We start from the raw sequence: 21339 nt of genomic DNA, 5'->3' as shown, positions 1-21339 counted from the left end.
AAAAAAAAAAAGAGTGCTATTATTGTTATTAATTGATGGTTCTTTTAAAAATCAATACTGCTTACAATGATAAAAATGAATTATGCTGTATTAGATATTCAGGACAACATCTTATAGGGGCAGAGATGACTTCCCCACTCAACGTATGAGGAAATCATTATCTCTGAGAGGGTTAGGAATTTTCCCAACATCACCCAGAGCCAAGACTCAAATCCAGCAAAGATATCCCAGGGCACTACTTTAAGACCCTTTCTTCTCTTCTCCCTCCACCAGAAACCATATAGACTTTCACAAAAATTTAACCTGCCTCAGTTTCTCCATTGTAACACAGGTCTGGCTGTGTTGGCTTCTTCCCACCATGGAGATATCCCATTACCATATGGAAAGTACTTGATACCACTCACAAGAGGCAGATATTTAAATGGAAAAAGCTCTTTTTTCTATTCACAGCAAGAAACCAGAAAATTAAAGGCAGCAAAGCACCAGCCTGTGAGCCCCTTGAGGCAAAGGTCTTTCCAGTGAATTTGGTGTCCCTAGCAATTAGCATTGTGCCTGGCATGTAATAAACCCTGAAGAAATGTTTGCTGAATAAATGAAAGAAGGATGTTTCCCCCAAAAAATGGAAGCTTTTATAATTGCTCAAAGTACCTCATCCCTTGAGCAGTGATTAGATGCCGTGCTAAAAATTGATGTAAACTATTCTTCTTGCATCCTTCCCATACACCCTTTCTGGACCCTGGTGACAAAGAGGGTCATGTCCAGGTAAACAATATTGTGACCCCAGTAGACTATACAGCATTGACGTTTGCCCCAGCCCATTGGAAGGTGCCCCAAAGCTTGAAATTCCTTAGCTTATGAACCACTAAGAGCTTCTAACTCAGGTTTGTCTATTAAAAGCATCACTTCTTAGGCATGCAGTAGGTGGCCTCTTCAAACTACTTTCCCTGTGGCGAGGAAATGGTAACTCAGCAGGAAAGCAGCCTGTGTCGCTTAGATATGCAGAACCCCATTTACAGCCAATGATTTCACCAGTTGTTAAAGCTGTGCAATGTCCATAATGAGCAAGTAGGAATAGGATGCTACTGTCCTTAGTGCCACTAAGGACTGCATATGCCTTTATTCTGATGGGAGCCACCATGGTAATAACAGCAACAACTATTTTATATTTGCAAAGCGCTTCATGTCAGATCTCATTTTGATTCTCAAGACCACTTTTTGAGAGGAATATCACAATTTTGCAGATGAACAAACTGAGGTTCAGAAACTACCCAAAGTCCCATGGGTAGCAAGTGACAGGCTTATGATTTAAAGCTGGCCTCCTAACCCAGAGTTCTTAACTCCCCTACCCTCTGCTCACTGCTTCCTCTGATAACACAACTGTGAGTCAGCAGCATGAGGTTATAACTGCAGAGGAGGGCCCTCCTCACCAATTCACTTGGAGAAGGACATGCCCAGCACTTCATGCTGTAGTCTAACCCACTGAGCTCATCGTTTCCATCTCTATGACACAGGCTAGCCATCTGAGCCTTGCAAATGTGAACAGCTGGGCAGCTTTAATCAATTCGGATTAATCCTACTGCATTAAACAACCCAAGCCCCCTCACAGAGTCAATGCCTCCTTTCCAGTGTCAATGATAGAGTGGATTTGCATTCTGGGTCTCCTCATTCACTCTTGACAAATTGCAGAAGAAGATAGTGTATAGCAGAGCCTCTTCTCCTGTGTAGTATCTGGTGTTCACACCCTTGCCTTTCTCCATCCAAGTGTCCATCAGTAGTTCAAACTCAAGAAACTGATAATAGGTAGAGTGAGGCTATAACAAGGGGGCTCTAGGAGTAGACACAGGTTTCCTTTCTACTTGTTATAGAGGGGGGTTATGACTTTTGCAAGCAATGAACAAGAATAGGTGTTGAATTACATGTGAAAATTAACAGGGGGATTACTAGTCATTACCAAGAGCCAACCCTTGAAGTCCATCTGCTCTCTTGTAACCTTCCCAACACATGTTGAAGTAGAAACAATTCTTGTTCCCATTCTATTCATGAGGAAATTGAGCCCAGAAAGGTTAATAACTTTCACAGTGGTACACAACTAGTAAGTGGCACAGCCAGGATTCTCACCCTGTCTGTATAACCACATTTTGTACCTTGTTTGCTGTTATCACCCATCATGTCCAACCAAGTGAAAGCAAGGGACACAGTCCCAGTGTGAATGTGTCTAGTCAGGAACAAGTGGATTTAGATGCCCACCAAAGGGGATTTTTTTTTAATTGGTTCATCATACGTAATGGAGAGAAAGAACTAACTGGAAGTAATGTTTCTTGAAACTCCTCTAAAACATTTGCCTCGAAGTTGGTTTTCAGTGGTTTGCTTCTTGTTACACACACACACACACACATACAAACCCAAGAAGCACAAAATAGATAACTCGTTGATGCACCTGGATGGCTTAGTCATTTAAGTGCCTGACTCTTGGCATTCAGGTCATGATCTCACATCACAGTTTGTGGGATCGAGCCCCACCTCAGGCTCTGTGCTGACAGCTCAGAGGCTGGAGTCTGCTTCGGATTCTGTGTCTCCCTCTCTTTCTAACCCTCTCCTGCTCATGCTTTCTCTCTCTCTCTCTCTCTCTCGCTCGCACACACATACACACACACACACACACACACACTCACACACCACACAAGTAAATACAAAAACATTAAAAATAATTTAAAAAAAAACTATATGTCAAACATCTGGCACAGTCCTGAGTCTAGGAAAGAAGGAATAATAGGCCCTGAGGTTTGGGGATGAGAGATGGGTGAAGCATCCCCACCCTCTAAGGCATTTGTACTGCAATAAAGAAGTTCAGCATGCACATAATCAGTACAGTACATGAGAAGAAGGAGAGCAAGATGTCAAGTGAGAGAAGTAGAGAAATGAGGATGCCTTAGGTTCTAAAGGAGAATTATGGTGTTATAATAGATGTTACGATACAATGGAAACAAATTGGACTCACAGAGATGCAAGGTTGACTCAGTGACTTTGGCGAAGTTAGTTTACCTCCCTGAACTTGTTGCCTCATCTCTAAAACGGTATACCTACCTCAGAGCTTTGTTAGGAGAAATAATAGAATATTTGCATTCTGCAGCACAGATGCTGGCCCATTGCAGGTGCTCAGGAAACATGAATTCCCCTTTAGATGATATAAAGATTAAGATTAAATGGTGTGGTAGTGTTAGATTTCTGTTTTGTTGAAAAGTGAGATTTTCAGTACTATTATAAAACATAGAGTTTACGTACCTGCTTTCTTGTTTATTTCTAGAGCACTTCTAACCATAAGCTCACTCATCTTTGAGAAGCTGGAGACATCGCTCCTCTTCTATGTCTGTCTGTCTCTCACACACACATACATATTTATAAATCCAGATCTTATTGCTTCTGCTCTAGTGAAATTACTTGCATTTACATTTTCTTTTTTTTCTTTTTTAATGTTTTTAATTTTTTTATGTTTTTATTTATTTTTGGTGGGAAAGAGAGAGAGAGACAGAGCATGAGGGGGGTCGGGGGGGGCGGGGGGAGAGAGAATGAGACACAGAATCTGAAGCAGGCTCCAGGCTCTCAATTGTCAGCACAGAGCCCAACATGGGGCTCGAACTCATGAACCATGAGATCATGACCTGAGTTCAAGTCGGACGCTTAACCAACTGAGCCACTCAGGAGCCCCTTTTTTTAATGTTTATTTATTTACTGAGAGAGAACGTGCAAGCAGGAGAGGGGCAGAGAGGAGGGAGAGAGAATCCCAAGCAGGCTCCACACTGTCAGCGCAGAGCCTAATGCAGGGCACAAACCGTGAGATCATGATCTGAGCCAAAATCAAAAGTCAGACACTTAGGGGCTCCTGGGTGGCTCAGTAGGTTAAGTGGCCGACTTCAGCTCAGGTCATGATCTTGCGGTCATGAGTTCGAGCCCTGCGTCGGGCTCTGTGCTTACAGCTCAGAGCCTGGAGCCTGTTTCAGATTCTGTGTCTCCCTCTCTCTGACCCTCCCCTGTTCATGCTCTGTCTCTCCCTGTCTCAAAAATAAATAAAACGTTAAAAAAAAAAAAAAGAGTCAGACACTTAACCAACTGAGCCACCCAGGCACCACAAGTTTTATTTTCTAAAAAGGAGAGAAAAGGGGCACCTGGCTGGCCAAGTTGTTGGAGTATACAACTCTTGATCTCAGGGTCATGAATGAGTTCAACCCTCACATTGGGTGTGGAACCTACTTGAAAAAATAATAATAAAATAAAAATTGAAAGGCGCGAAGAGATGAGTAAGCACTTTGGAACATAGGATTTGTGATTAACACAACTGTCAGAGTGAAAAAGTTGGGGGCAGGATGTATTCCAATTAAGACAAATTCAATATAGTACAGCACAGCACTTTCCCATCCACAGCAGGGAGTACAAACACTATAGAATATGGTGTAAAACAAACATTTCAAAAGCAAGGCAGAAAACATTTGGGGGATCTAATGAGCCATACAATAAGGAGAACACAGTTTACTATGAAAGCAAGTAGCCTGTTGTGACATATAAAGTGTGGCAGCCAGAAGAGACTTCCAAAGTGCTGATCAGATATAGGTTAAGTATCAGGGAAGTAATTCCAACGTGTGACATGCCTGAGATGGGAAGAGCACAGAGATTCCTGGACAACGAAAACATTAGTGGGATTTGGGAGTGGCAGTAATTAGACAGAAATAAAGCCTTGAAATTAGATAGACTATTTAGCCTTGAAAAAAGAAGTCCCACAGGAGAAGCATGTTGTCTTTCTTCATTAAAAAACCTTAAAATTGAAAAGAGGCAATTTCAGTACCTGTAGGCATTCTATAACTGAACTCATTTAATGATTCTGCTCACGTCCTCATCCATGGTTCACTCAGAAAATGTTTATTGAACCCCTGTTATTAAATACCTCATGCATACTGGACACCATGTTAGGAACAGGGAACTCCACGGGGAGTGAGTTGTGGCTTCTGTTCTCAGAGAGCTGAGTCTAATGGGGAAGATGGGCAACTGCATAAATAACTGCAAATTGGTGTGGTAAGTACAAGAAAGTAGCAACGTGGCCAAATGGGGTCAGGGACTGGCACTCAATTAAGATGCTTAAGTCGGGGAGCAGAGGTGGGATTTTAGGATTTTATCACAGGAGTGAAGTCATAAAAGTTGTGGGGAGAGAGTCCTGGGAGCAGATGGGGGATTTAGTGGTTCTTGGGGGCGATGCCTGATATTTACAAAGCGGTGGTGTGGAGCATGATCAGAGGACGCTAAAAAATCCTGCTTGGTGTCCCAGGCCACATTACATTCTTCTCTGAGAAATGCTAATGCGGGCTATCTGACGTCTGTGCAAAGCTTTGACCAGTACTTGCACTACAGCGCTCTATTAACCTGCCATAAATGTGCTCACGTTAGACTGAGATCCTGTTTATAACAGCAAAAAGGTGGATGGGCCTAACTATCTTATGATGTAGCAACTGTTAAATAAATTACAATCTTAATCATGTGATGCAATTAAGTGTATTAAGAAATATGTTTAGGGGTGCCTGGGTGGCTCAGTGGATTAGGCGTCCAGGTCATGATCTCACAGTTATTGAGATCGGCCCCACATCGGGCTCCGTGCTGACAGTATGGAGCTTGCTTGGGATTTCTTCTCTCCCTCTCTCTCTCTGCCCCTCTCCCGCACTTTCTCCCTCTCCCTCACTTTCTCTCTCAAAATAAATAAATAAAAATAAACTTTAAAAATATATGTATATTTATGTATTTGGGAGAAGCCAGGAAAAGATCCAAGTTACACAGTTAAAAAGGGAGAAAAAGTCATTAGCATAATATATATTTATGATCTCAGATGTATGTGGGGATATGTGTGTGTATATATTGAAATAAGCTGATAAATGCCTGTGCAAGTCCAGGACATAATACGTATCTCCAGAATAAGCTGTAGTGAAGGACAGCAGTGAGAGGGAAGAAAGAAGGTGGGGAGGGAAGAAGAGCCAGATGTCCTCTCAGTTTTTATTGTTTTTCTATATACTCCAAATTTTTACAACATTCATGAACTTCATTTTTCGATTTAAGGAAGAAATAATGCCCATGAAGTACTAAGCACAGCATCTGCCATGTGATGGCAATAAATACTAAACAACTCTTACAATGGCAAGAAAACGTGACTCACCCCAAATGATTTCAATCTGCATAGTGTCATAGCAACGGTTATAAATGCATGTTTTCTCTCTCTGTCAAAAAGGAATGAAATAAATATCATAAATTATGATCAATAGATTTTAGGGTAAGTATGGGTTCTGCTTATTTAATCATTTAGGATTTAATCATTTAAAGCTAAGTTTTGAAGAGGAAGCCTTCCAAATGTAGATAACACAAGACTTTGCTTAAGCACCAGAAATTTCCGGTCAACTTTTATGGTTTTATCTTTGGAGTACTAAACTTTAAAAATATTTAACATTCAAAGGTCATTATCCAGTTATCTATTTATCATTGGAAACCAAGGTCAAGTCTTTTCTTTTGTGAAATCCCACCCCATAATAACCAATAGTCAGTAAATTGAATTTAAATTTAATTTTGTGGAACTTTTATTATAAAGAATTTGAAACACTGTAAGTAGATCATCTTTTATTATGTTCATTTAGTCATTCTTGTTTTTATGAAAAGTTATGAATAAATTAAATTGAAAATCAAATTGTTTTTTGAAATGTACTAAGGAAATACTTTATGATGAATTTCTTTCTAATTAAAAGAACCATTTATAATTTGAAATAGCATTTTCACATTTATCTCATGAGTAAATTGGCCTTTTCACCTACTGGATTTCACTAAAGCAAGATACTGTGTGCCAAGGAGATAATAGAACAAATTGTGACCAGGAATATCAAAACTTTAAAAGCTTTTACTTTTTACATGCTGATTGTGTTAATAAGTATCTTAAAACCTATTTGTGCTATCTTTATTTTTATTGGACTGACATATGGGAAAAATATTTTTCATACGAAGAAATAGTATGATATGTAACTATATTTTCTTGATTTTTTTTAGACCCATATGTTTGAAAGTTTCTAAAATATATTTAAAACAAGACTGTCCTCTACCCCAATTTCTAATGTCAGTCTCCTAGAAACTGATTTAACTACATTATGTATCTTAGAATTGATGAAGTTTGATATATGGACTTTTTCTATTAAGATTATAGGGCAAAATTGAGGTATGCCCCAAATGATCAGTTTCTAGCAACCTATAGCAGAAAAAAACTTAGTCAAATTAAAAGGCAATTTTTTACACAACTCATCACCAAACACTTGATTCTCTGGTCTATCAAGCTGAAAGTTAACTGTAGACTCAACCTCCCCTCCCAATAACATGGATAATTCCTTGAATCCTTGTTTTATTTGTGGATCTTGTTTTTTTGTTTGTTTGGTTTGGGTTTTGGTGTGGGGGGGGGGTGCCCTCTTTTTTAAAGTAAAGTTTTTATTTTAAGATAATTATTGAGTTACATGCAATTGTAAGAAATAATACAGGAAGATCCATACACCTTTTACTCATAGTTTTGCCCAATGGCAACATTTTGTAAAACTATAGCACATTATCATAAACAGGACATTGACAATGATGTAATCCATCAATCTAATTCTGCTTTTCCCAGTTTTATTTGTACTCATTCATGTGAATATATGCGAGTGTAGTTAGTTGTATGTCATTGTTTCACCTGTGCAGTTACCTGTATCCATTACCACAGTCAAGACAGCACATTTCATCACCACAAGAATGCCCTGTGTTGCCCATTTATAACCGCACAAACCTCCTCCCCCAGGACTTTTCACACGTTGGGAATTTGATGGCAGTATGTTTTCTAGTTACATTTTGGGAAGTCATTGATTTATCCTTTTCTTCTTGTAAATGTCTGCAAATAAATAATACTAAACAAGTGATCCCTCTGTATTCACTGCTTTGAGTTGTGCATCTCCCTGATGCTTGGCAAAGGAACCAATATCAGGGGCAAGTAGCTGCCTTGACTGTGCACCATATCTACTTTTCTGAAGGCACAGGACCAAATCTACCATCTTTGTTTCCATTCCCAGATTACGCTCGATTTGAGGCCAAAATCCATGACCTACGAGAGCAGATGATGAACCACAGCATGAGTTCCGGGTCCGGGTCCCTGCGAACCAATCAGAAACGCTCCCTCTATGTCAGGTAGGCAACGGAGCATTTCTTACTGTGATCTGCACTTTGCGAGCAATCCAGCTTGGGGAGATAAAGACAACACCTTGTAGGAACGGAATACATGTTCTTATTAACCCATGCTCATCAATACACCACTGTGAGGCCTTAAGTTTAACCACTTTGAAGAAATTTTTGAAATGTTATTATGTCAAATTAGTTAAAAGCCTTGCTTTTAACATGTTATTCTTTGAGAATGTTATGGTCTACGGTCAAGTTCTTAGCACAGGTTGCAGTAAGAATAATGAGAAGAAACATTTTCATTCCTGATAATCTTAATCGTAAATTGAATATATGGACCAAAGCCTTGGACATTTTCTTACCATCTGTATAGGAAGAAAAATTCTTGTATCACCTCTTGACCAGCTTGATATATATTGTATGAACTTTGGTGTATTGATTGGAAATCAAAAGCACTCTGTTAAAGAGTTATATGCTTCTTCCAACAAGTTTCGGTGGAAAGATTTTCTTCCGTGGTATCTTGTGAGTAGTCGTTCCTCAGCTACAAAAGTTGTTCCATGCCCTGACAAAACTCATTAATTTACCAGATAAAAAATGACTAATTGAACTTGAAATACCTTCCAGTCTTTCATCAGTGTAGTTAATTCTTGAGAAAGATCCACCATCACTGAACTATCACATGTACTTCTTCTTAGTGCAGGCCCCCATATTCCTTCCAAAACATACTTCATTAGTGCTGACTGTTCTTTTTAAAATAATGTTAAGTATTAACAACCAAAGGGGGGAAGTGATATCTAATAAATTGTTAGAATGAATCTATGTGCCCATCTTCACTGCATTCTCCTCACCCTACTCAGCCCCACAATCTGGTCTGACTCCCATCCAAGGTCATATCCTCCTCACCTGAAATTTCACTGTCTTTTCCTAGCATGAAGTGTGTATTATGGATACTAAATTACTTACATGAATTGACTTGTTCTCTTGATTCCACTTTGGCTATGAAGTTATCTTTTAAGTATATCAGGTAGGCACTGCAGGACCAAGAAAGGAGCAGGATTCCAAAAGGTGGCAGGTTCTCGATGGCCTTGATTTGCTGGCCACTGGGACAAGTGTAAAGTCCCTCCTCATTCCAGGGAGTTCCAATACTTCAGAAGCCCTGAGATTTAAAATAAAAACATGATGAAACAAAACACAGGCAGTTAATGTTCCAAATTTGACTAACTGAATTTCACAAGATTATGTGAAGTGTAATCTGCGACAGGAACTATTAAGAATCACCCTGGAACATGTCTTGTAGTAAAGTCACAGATGTGCTGGAAAGTGACTTTCTTTTTTCCTTATTTGCTTTATATTGCTGGTCCTTATAATACAAAATATTTTTAAATCTTGAAATGTTTTAGTCTTGGGTAGCATGTTGGGAAAAGCCAATTGAGTTAATAGGATAGAAATTAATCAGTTAATGCAAATGAAATGGTTATATAGAATCACACTGGAAGGGAAAATTACCATATTATTGGTACCTTGTTAAAAAATAGAATGCATAAAAATGTTAATGTACCAGAAGAACTTTGCTGAAAATATATTGGTAATAGTTTAGTCTTTTGAATTGTGGAAGATTAGGAAAATTAAATGAAGTGATATAGTGATATAATATAAAACTTATAGACCTATTTGAAATAGTATTAATCAGACCCAAACTTTTATGCTCTAAAATGATAAATAAAAGTATGGCATACAAAAGAGATGAAGACTTAAGGTAATAAGGAATGTTATCTTGTTAACATTCTAATAGGTGGAAGTTGTATTGAAAGGAGGAACCTCTCTTAAATGATGCTCAAAAATAGCTGACACTTCATGGGAAATTCTCCAAATGATCTCTCTACTATACAAATATGGTTTTTGGTTTCCAAAGGTATAATTATTAATACTTACTCAGTACCAAGAGGGCTGACCTTAGCATCTGAATGACTCTTGGAGGCATAAAATTGGAAGAGATAGGGGCCATAGAGTAAAATCAGAAGGAATGAACTTACAAGACCCCCCTGGCCTTGTTCTCATGTGATGTGATAAAACTGACACCCCCACCCCAATAACAGCAACAAAAAGGCAACCAAATGGAATGAACTAGCAAGACTTAAAGGGAATTCTTACTAAAAATGATCCAGTAACTTTGTACCTTTGTACCTTTTTTTTTTTTTTTTTGAGGGGGGGTGGGTTGCACCAAATTTGGCTATGGGATTTTCATAGCGATGCTTGCTTTATCTAGAGCGCTTGAATAGGGCCAGTGCCAGTTGGTTGTACTTATTTTAGAAAGTCAACTAGTTGCTCTCTCAAAATACATTAGTAGCAGGATTTCTCTAATTATATAAATATCAGAAGATGAGCATGTCTCTTTAATCTGAGAATGACAGCCTGGAATATTATTCTGCTTAGCTTTAAGTAAGTCTAGGGCTGGAAGGAATCTTAGTTATCATCAGGTCCACTGTTTAATTTGCAGAAAAGGAAACTGAGGCCCCAGAAGGGAAGAGATCTGCCACAGCTCTTTAGCGACATAGTTGGATCTTCTACCTCCCTTCTCACTCCACCTCCCAGAGGCCTAGCTTCTCTGGTATCAGTTGTCGAATGCACTTGAGCTATGATTCCCGAACTGCTTCTGGCAACACAGCACCAGACTCTTAGATTAAGGAATAGGTTACCCGAGAGGTGAAACTCCAACATAAACCTCTTTGGAGTTTTTACACAGGAGAAATGGTGCTACAGAACATACGGGATTTCTTTAGTTTTATTGGTATTTTTCCATGAGGCCAAAACCTAACCCAGAAAGCTAGCAGCCTTTGTTCTGTAATAAACAATTTAGCTGACTCGTAGGATATTTGTCTGCACCACAAAACCACCCTTCCCTTTGGAAGTCACCTCCTCTTCCCTATATACACAGACACATACACACACACACACACACACACACACACACACACACACTCACACTCACACTCACACTACCAAACCTAGCCCAGCCGTGGGTGTGTCCGAGAGGCTGCGTCTTCTCAGGATAGTGCACAAGCTGGCCTCATTCCCTTACTGGAAATAATCCTCCCAGGTGATAGCAATTTGTTTGCCTGAAAGTGTCGAAAGGAGGGCGGGGGAACTAGCACATCTGAGCCAGGCGGTGTTTTAAACTTGAGCCAAGCCTCTCTATTTTCCAATCTACTTGTAATTATTTTCCTTCTTTGAATCTTTTGTGTAAGGTGCCTGAAGTGCTTCAGTAGTGCTGTACAAATGGAGTTGATTGCTGCTTATGATAACGCTGTAAATGTTCTATGTGAATGATTTGGATATATTTGATTTACTGGGCTATTTGTATTGTGCATTTCCTGCATTGTGAAACATATAGCTGTAGAACCTTAAAAGTAAATAAAATGTAAAAAAAATCGAATAAAATATGCTTCAAAATGCTCCACAAGTACATTATGACTTCTTCAGATGAGATGCACTTGGGCTCCTGAGCCACTGGAATCCAGATTTTGTTGCATGTGTTTCGCAGGTCTCCATGTGGGCAGATTTAGCTCTCCCTGCCTCTAAAATATGCGCCCTCTTTCTTACCTACCATGGATGCTGGTGAAAGCATCCATGACAGAGAACAAGGTTTTTCTACTACTACAGGGACCTGTATATCCAGGGACTAACAGGGACCTTTATATCCAGATGCTACTAAGAAAGGTCAGAGATGTAGGGGATTGAAATCACATAAAAGTGCAAATAGCTAAGGAAAGATCCTTTCTTTTAATAAACAAGAGCAACCGCATCCAGCACTTGGAGAACAGGAAGAGAAGGAAAGAAAAGCAGCTAAATCCACCAATGGGGAGTAAAAAGTCACAGGAGAGATGTAAAAGAGAAGCCTAACCCACATTCATTTGTTTATCAAAGGTATCGATTTTGAGCGTTCAGGTGAATAAACTCTCTGTGGTGAATTTGGGTTTAAAAGTCAGTTGCTATGATTTATTTATGCATTCAAGCTTTCTTTGAGGATATATTTTGTGTCAGGACTTATAATGGACACTGAGGACTCAGCAGTAAAAGTCATGTTTCCTCTCCACAAGAATCTCTCATCTAGTGGGAGAAATAGATGAGAGGAAGATCATCAGAGTGCAGCATGGTGTGAAAAATTCATCCTCAAAAGGCCTGGAACCTTTATTGTTTCCTAATCCACAGATATCTGAATTGATTCTTAAAAGATCTTATTTGAATTAACTTACAAATCTTCAAGTCTTTTCACTCGAAGTAAGAAAAACATTCTTCATCATGACCCAGTAAATACAAACACACATGAAGCTGAAAGACATTTTTTTATTACACTGTACTTTTTATGTAAAGTGTACTTTGTTATTTTCCATTCTATTTGTCTCCCTTTTTTAAGAAAAAAGGAAGGTCACAACTCATTAACTTGGTGTAATAACTCACTAATGGGTTATGATGTACAGTTTGCAAATGAAGTGAACAAGAAGGAGCACTCCAGGCAGAGGACACTGTGCACAGGCAAGAAAGCACATCTTCACTGCATGACCTTTAGCAACTCTCTGGGGCCCCCGGACCCTTGGTGTTCCAGCCATTTTGGATGGATGAGGAGTTGGAAGTGAAGGAAAACGTTTATCGAGCACCTCCTGCGGGTCAACCATCGTGCTAGTAGTGTTCCACATATATTATGCCATATATTCTCCCAACATGTAGAAGAGTCAAGGAATGTTTCCTGCATTTTACAGATGAGAAAACTGAGGCTCAAATAAGTTGAATAATTGCCCCAGGATCACAGAGCAAGATTGGATGTAAGCATAAACATTCAGGTCCTGTGTGTGAGGCAGTATAGAGCAGTGTTTAAGGACACAGTTGCTGGATTCTGCCAGAAAGACAAAATTTGAAACTTGGTTCTGCCACTTACCACCTCAGTGATTTTGGACAAGTCAGTCTTTGCGGGCTTGGTTTCTTTATCTGCTTGAAATGAGGATAATAATAGGATACTATGAAGAGGTTGTAAGGACTAAATAAAATAGTGAATTTAAATACCTCTCATATGGGAAATTAATTGGTGGTATTTATCATTTATTATAAAGACAACCTTTCCCCTGTAGGACAGAGAGATGGTAGAATTGGTCCTGAACAAACTACTGTTTTCTCAGCAAAGGGATGAGACACCCTTGTCCCTTTGCTTTTCTTCAGCAAGGAAAGGACAGACTTCCTGGTGCCATTTTACATTTTCAAACATCTAGACCCCATGAAGGATGAATGGGAGGACCAGGATTGTAGGCTCCAGAATGCCCAGCTCTGTCAACTCACCAAACATCTCTCACACCCCATTAAGAGTCTACCTAAAAGCAGAATCCAAAATATTCAACTGGAGCCACAGATAAGAAGTGTCACTGTGCTTACAACTGGCCCCTCTATTTCTTCATAGATTATCATCGGTGTCCCTAACCCCATGATTCTTCAACTTCTCTTCTGCATTCTTCACCCCCTCCAAGCCCTCTGCTCAACTTCTGCTGCTTCCTAAGACAGCTTTTGCTTCAAAGGCTATAATATGACAAATACTCTTAGGTCTGCCTCCTGCCCCATTGTTGTTGTTGTTTTCAGTTTATTTATTTTTTTATTTAAATTAGTTAACATATTGTGTAATAATGATTTCAGGAATAGAATGTAAGGATTCATCACTTACTTATAACACCCAGTGCTCATCCCAACAAGTGCTCTCCTTAATGCCCATTGCCCATTTAGCCCATCCCTCCACCCTATACCCCACCAGCAACCCTCAGTTTGCTCTCTGTATTTAAGAGTCTCTTGTGGTTTGTCTCCCTCTCTATTTTTATCCTATTTTTGCTTCCCTTCCCCTATGTTCATCTGTTTTGTTTCTTAAATTCCACATATGAATGAAATCATATGGTATTTGTCTTTCTCTCACTGACTTATTCTGCTTAGCATAATACACTCTAGGTCCATCCACATTATTGCAAATGGCAAGATTTCATTGTTTTTTATCCCTCGTGCCCCATTGTTTAACATAAGGCTTTCATACATTGATTCATCGGTGCATTGATTCTTACATTCAGTAAACACAGTTTACATACTTACCTACAGTGACCCAGTCTATAATGGATGTTAAGGTTACAGAGATGAATAAGAACACACACCTCCTTCCCTCAGGATTCTTGTAGTCCATATCTGTAGGCAATTCAAATGTGCACAGATCATTACTTCCAAATACCTCATGTGTTATCTCTCTTGCGCTTATAATCTTCTTTAAATCTTTACAGCATGCCTATAAAGGCTTCCTACAGTGAAGTCTGCCCAGAAGACCACTGGTATTTAAAACTCATCTGTTAAAATATGATTTACTCTAATCTTTATTGAGTTTCTCATGGTAAGGTCCTTGAAATGGAAATACCACTCAATACTGGATGTGCAAATTCCAGTTAATGTCTTCATTTTATTATACCCTTAGTGCCTTATGCCACAAGGCTTGGCATAAAGAAGTTTCCTTAGTAAATATTTGTTGAATGAATTAATCCCTAGACTCTCTTTCCTATACAGATGTGAAAGAAAAAAATTAGAATATAAGTCAAGATCTTTGAACAGCCAGTCCTACGGAAGTTCAGTACCAGCTGGGCTGCCACCAACTAAATGGAGTCTGGTCATGTCCTGAGAACACAGGCATTACATACCAGTACTGGGATTTCCAGGAAACCTCTGGCACTAAAGGGCCTTTCAAGCTGCTTCATTTGCCTGCTGAATTCTGTGACTGCCTTTAAATTGGGGGCTAATTCAATAATAGATTTAGACAAGCACATACACCCAATACCTTCTTAGTGAGAGGACTTGAGGTAGGAACAGGGCCCAGGGTGAACCTCATCCTGTGTCTCATTCTCAACATCCTTAAGTTTTCCTGTTGGAAGTTGTATCAAGGGCAGTCTTAAGAAAACAAATCCCATTCAGGATTCTTTATCCTGATGTGTTTTTTATGCTGGGGGAAGGATGTTCTCATCTGATTGGTTTTGTTGGGAGGAGAAAGCTAGATCATCATATAAGTAAGGGACTCTGGTCTTTGTTTTTTTCTTAAAACGGTAGCATGCCCTTCAACCCCACTTCCAGCCCCCCTGTACTGCTGGTCAGTACTCTGTCAGGGGACTGCACTCCAGTGCAAAGCTGCTTCTAACTTCACCTAGCTGTGGACTTCTCAAGGCTATTTAAGGCAAAGCCATGAAATCTGTGGATTTTACTATAAGTTGAATTTTTCTCTTTTTTCCCTCCGAACTTGGACCCAGCATGCTCTTCACAGCTATCCCCAGAGGACATATTATAATCATCTGCATGTACCCCTTGCCCATTACTAGCACAAGGCTGGCTGATAGTGGCATTTTTATCACTTCTCACTCATTCACTCATATATTCTTATTTAGCAAAATTATCATTTATTCATTTGGAAATATGATACATTGTAGCATGAAAAGAAAGTCAAGACTGCTTGGATTCATATTTCTTATCTATATTAAAATCTTACTGAAAAAGATACGACCAATTATCTGAAACAGTTTAATAGGATGAAGCAGAAAGTGTGGAGAAAGTCTAGACTTGGGAAACCAGAAGAGATCTGGAGAGGGTATTGCAGTGTCTGGGTGGCCTGCATGTACCACTGGGGGGCCAGAGCTTATGTGCCTGCATTTCACTCCTGACTTCACTTAAGCCCTACAACAGTGCTATGCCAGATATGATTATTATAACCATTGCACAGAAGAGTAACAGTGTAGAAGGCCAAAGTGGCTTAAAAAACCACTTACGCAATATGCTCTGTGACCAAGCCATATTCTTTACCCAGGTGTATCTCTCACTGAAGCCCATGCTTTTTGGACTTCCATACGGTAAAGATGAACTTGACCCTATAGGGATACGGGTTAAATTCAGATTGATTGACCTTCTGTTTGGTTTATACCTTATACTGACTTCTTCCAGATGGACCTGGTTTCTGGTCCAGACTTCAAAGTTTATCAGTTGCTAAAATGAAATTTTCATTTATAAAATGCACATAACACCTAGTCCACAGGCTTGTTGGTAGGATTAAGTTAAACCAAGTCTATAAAAGAGCCTGCTATATGGGACTGGTAGGTAAAGTGGAGGTCCTATAACCCCTTTAAGTGCTTAGAGCCTGCCTCCTAAGCTGGTGCCTCCTTTGAAGCAGAAAAGAATCTGATGTTCCATTTATACTTTGAGACTCATTAGCATTATGCTCACTCTTTCAGGCATTTGCATTTTTAATTGCATCCTTAATTGTAGAATAAAAGGCTTTGTCTTCAGATAGCTAATTTTATGCCAGAAATAGAAAGGAGGAGGAGTCACTGGGGATCTGGGGGAGTTTTCTCCTTCCCTTGAGATCACAGCCTGGCCCTGAATTTTTAAAAGATTTTTCATTTTTAGATTTCTATAGAAAGAAGGACAAAGGTACATGGGCAGCCCCTCCAATGCCCATCATGTTTTTCCCCTACCTCTATGCTAAGATATGGAATCCAGGTATCATTTTTATTAATGGTACACCCTAATTCATTCACTCACCCACTCATTCATTCATCCAGAAAACCTGTTTTTGAGCCATAACCATCCACCCCATACTGTACTGTGCTCTGGGGATAAAAAGATTAATAGGGCATCTTTCCTGTTCTTAAGGTGTTCAAGGGTCATGCTAACAAATTAGATTTTGCTCCCTGCCCCCTCATCTCTAGATGAGGTACCTATCTTTTTAACCCAAAATTGCTACCTCCTACAACAATCCAGACAGCTTTAGGTACAAAAGAGAGTAGAACACTAAAAGGTGGGACACAGAATGCTCACAGGAGAGACAGGTGACAAGTAAGGGCATGGGAAAAGAATTGAGGGAAACTTACCCCAAATCATGAGGTTAGATTTGCAGCAAAGGAATAGACTCAGCTATTTGTTCTTCAATCCCAGTGCCTGATACATTATAGGAATTCTTTAAATACTTGTTGAATGAACTTTTTGAGTGGCAATTAAAGATGGTGGTTAACAGAACAAGGTATTGGGAAAACAATCAACGACTCATAGCTGGTTGAATGAGCACCTGCTCCTCTTTGTTACTTCGAACAATGTAAACTTCTCTCTTCTAACATTCATGCTCTCTCCTCTTCCTGCCTATTGACCCCCCTGTCTCCTCCACTGGACTAAATGGGAGCACCTCTCAGGTGGAGATTTTCTTGGTTACAGCACAGTCTGGCATATGGTAACTGCTGACTCAATCCAATGAATGAATTATGCATGTCACAAGATTGGTGAGAGTTTAACTTTAATTAAAATTTTACTTGATTACCTTGTGGCTTGCAAATGGCTCCTTACCTGACAAAGGTCTTCAGCCTTCTTGAGCATATGAGTAAGCAGCCCTGTTAAGTAGTGATAGTCATCTCAGACTACGTTAGGTCTTTTTTAAAACATTTAGCCAAGCAAATGCTATATTTAATATAGGTTAGGCTTCAAATTCATTTTCCTGTTTATTATAAATCAATAATAACAGTAACAATAACAAACATGGAAAGATGCTTTTAAAATTCTCAATCACAATCATAATAAATAACAAATTATAATTGCATCATATTGTGAGCCAAGCAGTTTGATAAACACCTTGTGTGGATTATTTAATTGTCAGAAAAACCCTATAAAATCGATGCTATCTTTATCCCCATTAAGAAAAGAGATGCTAGGTTTAAAGGTTACCCATAAGAGGTCAAACTGGGACTAGAATGTGTGTTGTCTTGTGCCCCTACCTACATCAGCATGTGACTTTATTGAAAGACCTTCATATATTTGATTTGATTTGATTTGATTTGATTTGATTTGATTTCATCCACTATGTCTGTTAAGTAGGTATTGTTTCCCAGTGGTTTTCAGCTAAGGAATCTGAGGCTCAGAATATTAAGCTATCTACTCTTTTTTCCAAGTGTAATATAGTACCAGGCCTTTGCCTCATCCATTCTCTTTAAAGATGTGTAAACACGCAACTCACATGGACCTTTTTCTAGTGTTTGCCTTGTGTTTCATTTACTGCCATGTCACATTGCATTTGATTTTTATAGAACTACTCAGGCATTATTAAATGTTGAGTGGGCAGTTGAATAACCTAGTCACCTTAGATCCTGTACACTAGTTTGAGCGTGTGGATTTGTGATTAAGTTGAGTAGGTCCACACTGAGGTGTGGCCATCACAACTGTGTGAACAAGGTCTCTGCCCCTCTTGTGCCAAGACAAATTCTGCAGCCTGCATAGCACATCAAGGAACACAACTGCAGTACCTATCAGGCATCATGGCCCACACGTGGGAGGTGGGAACATACATACAGCCTGACACCCACTACCAACTACACGATTTGCAGGGCCCACTGCAAAATGAAAATGTGCAGCTTGTTCTGAAATTAAGAATATCAAGGTGGTAAGAACAGAGCATGATCCTAAGTGCAGCACCCTGTGCTGCAGCCCAGTTCCCCGACCTATGAAGCCAGTCCTGCTGACACCTGGTTCAGGACATTGTGCTCAAAACTGAAAGCATGTGTGTTTTTCTTAGTCTAGTGCAGTAAGTGGAAGAAATGTGAAGTCAGCATCAAGAACATTTTCAAGAATTCAAGTTTTGTCTCTTATCTGAAAAAGTGCTTTATCTAAATTATCTGAATGCCTGATTTTATGATCTGTGGAAACACTATGTGCCAGCCCTCTTAATGCCTGAGAAACTTTAAATTCCCACTTGCTCTGAGCTTTCAACAGCCTACTTTGAGTCATCTCTCTCCCCTGAAGTAAATCTTTCAAAAGCTAAGTAGTGTCATTATTTCACATTTATTTAGCACCAGTGGTGCGTTTTAGTCTTCCCGTTCTGCAAGTTTCTGCCCCCTTCCTTTGTTCCTCAGGCCTAAATTTTTAAGAAAATGTACAAAAGTCTCTCAGAGGATTCTGGAAATTACTGGAGCTGTAGGTGTCCGTGTCATTTCCAGGTGTCATTTTCCAAACACAAAGGCTGTAACACATAGATTTCCCTGACCAACGACATTAAAATAATAATAAAAACTTTAAAAAATCAGGGGCACCTGGGTGGCTCAGTTGGTTAAGCTTCCGACTTCAACTCGGGTCACGATCTCATCTTCTGTGAGTTCGAGCCCCATGTTGGGCTCTGTGCTAACAGCCTGGAGCCTGATTCAGATTCTGTGTGTCCCTCTCTCTGCCCCTCTCCCACTCACTCTGCCTCTCAAAAATGAATAAATGTTTAAAAAAAATTTTTTTTTGAAATCAGGGACATGACATGGGACTGACAACTTGATTTCACCAAGTAAGAATTTTAGTGGCACCTGGGTGTCTAAGTTGGTTAAACATCCAACTCTTCGTTTTGGTTCAGGTCATGATCTCCTGGTTTCATGAGTTTGAGCCCTGTGTCTGGCTCTGCACTGATAGTCCAGAACCTGCTTGCGATTCTCTCTCTCTCCCTCTCTCTCTGTCCCTCCCCCACTCATGCTGTCTCTGTTTCCCTCAAAATAAATAAATAAACTTTAAAAAATAATTTTAAAAGCCATAAACACATACAAACTGTAATATATATTTTTAGTTTATTGCTCTTTATTATTGCCATCTGCTTATATGAGAAAGAACAGTTTAATACCCAAAGAAAAATAAGAACATAATCAGAGCATCAGGAAAAGTATACCAAGTTTTCAAATTTATAGTTTTAAAACCTCACTAGATGAATCTCCATATTTCCTCTCTCCATATGAATCCTACCTCATAGCTGAAAAAATTAGGGCAAACGTGGTGGCTACATTGTTTAATTCTTAATCCTGGATCTTTTGGTTCTAAATGATTCTAAAATGCTTGGGGTGCATTTTTGACCTTTGGATTGTTTTTTTTGTTTTTGGTTTTTGGTTTTTTTGAGAAAGAATACCATCTTTTAAATTTTCTTTTTCCTCATTCATTTCCTTTATCTCCCATATAATTTTCTCAATAAGTAGGAAGCCCGAACCCATGCTTTTTGATAAACTGATGTTTTTTAGTGATACTTATGAAAAGGTAAGAAGGAAGTTTCCATCATCAAATTATTTTTCATTACTTTTTAAATTGTACTTTTATTTATTTACATTTATGTCATTCTTTCTTCATTTTAAAAAATAGACTCTTTAAAAAAAGTATCATTGTAATTATAGTATCTTCCATTATGTTTTAAAACATTTTTATGCTGTATCATTTCAGGCCAGATTGCTTGCTTCATGTGCCATCCCACTTCAGTTCTCCTAAAAATACAGATTTGGCCTTTCAGATGCAGGATCCTACACTTCTGTTTTGTTTTTGTTTTTGTTTTTTGTTTGTTTGTCTTGTTTTGTTTTTTAATCTGATTGAAGGGGTAAAATACCGAGAAAATGTGACGGTAACTGAAATGAACTTTGCGATAATCAGGATATTTGGTAGCACTAGTGACCTCTACCATAAAAATATAAATTGTCATATAAATTAACTTTGTAGTTGTACAATTAACGTTGTAGTTTTAACTCTCCAGACAAAGCTCACAAATCAGTTCCAGTGGCTTCTGCACTGTTTCATCTTCCTCTTTCTATTAAGGAGAGCTCTGAATGAGTCATCAGGAAGGTGTCTCTATGTTTCTGGCTTCTGTGAAGCCAGGTCAGTGAGGAGTTTCTGCACTTTCTGAAAGGCTTTTGTTGAATGAACCCCACTGTTGGTTCTTTATAAGATGATGACATTTTTCTTTTTTCCTAAAACTCCGTGTTCCTGCCCCTTCCCTCTTAAATGGATGTCCCACACTACTCCCACCTGCACAACACTCTACAATCTTCTTATGAGTCCTTGATTATATAATGGTTCAGGTATGCTGAGGACAAGGAGATGGTGATGAGAATTTAAATCTAATGATATCTGTGAGGGAATGTCATTATTAACCCCATTTTACAGTGAATGAAACCAAGGTTAGATAATTTGTTACTGCCAAAGTTACACAGCAAAGATGAAGGAGAAGAAATTCTCTGTTCTTAATGACCAGGGTTTCTAGAAATACCGCATTTTTTTGGATATACTTGACTTCATATATGCTCCCTCATTCAT

General features: G+C 39.1%; 1 protein-coding gene across 28 annotated transcripts in view; it reads left to right on the top strand.

The window, feature by feature from the left end:
• DLG2 (discs large MAGUK scaffold protein 2) overlaps positions 1–21339 on the top strand; it is a 2072859-nt gene that overhangs the window by 1915106 nt on the left and 136414 nt on the right. For all 28 annotated transcript variants that reach the window (XM_019450186.2, XM_019450181.2, XM_019450179.2 and 25 more), the window contains one exon: positions 8106–8220. In XM_019450186.2, the coding sequence (XP_019305731.2) occupies positions 8106–8220 (115 nt within the window). The remainder of the gene's footprint in view (positions 1–8105; positions 8221–21339) is intronic.

The sequence above is a fragment of the Panthera pardus genome, unplaced genomic scaffold, assembly GCF_024362965.1.
Source record: "Panthera pardus isolate Hobbes unplaced genomic scaffold, ASM2436296v1 HiC_scaffold_12, whole genome shotgun sequence".
NCBI classification, from domain to species: Eukaryota; Metazoa; Chordata; class Mammalia; order Carnivora; family Felidae; genus Panthera; species Panthera pardus.
The sequence above is the reverse complement of the archived record's forward strand: the minus strand, read 5'-3'. Positions and strand labels throughout refer to the sequence as shown.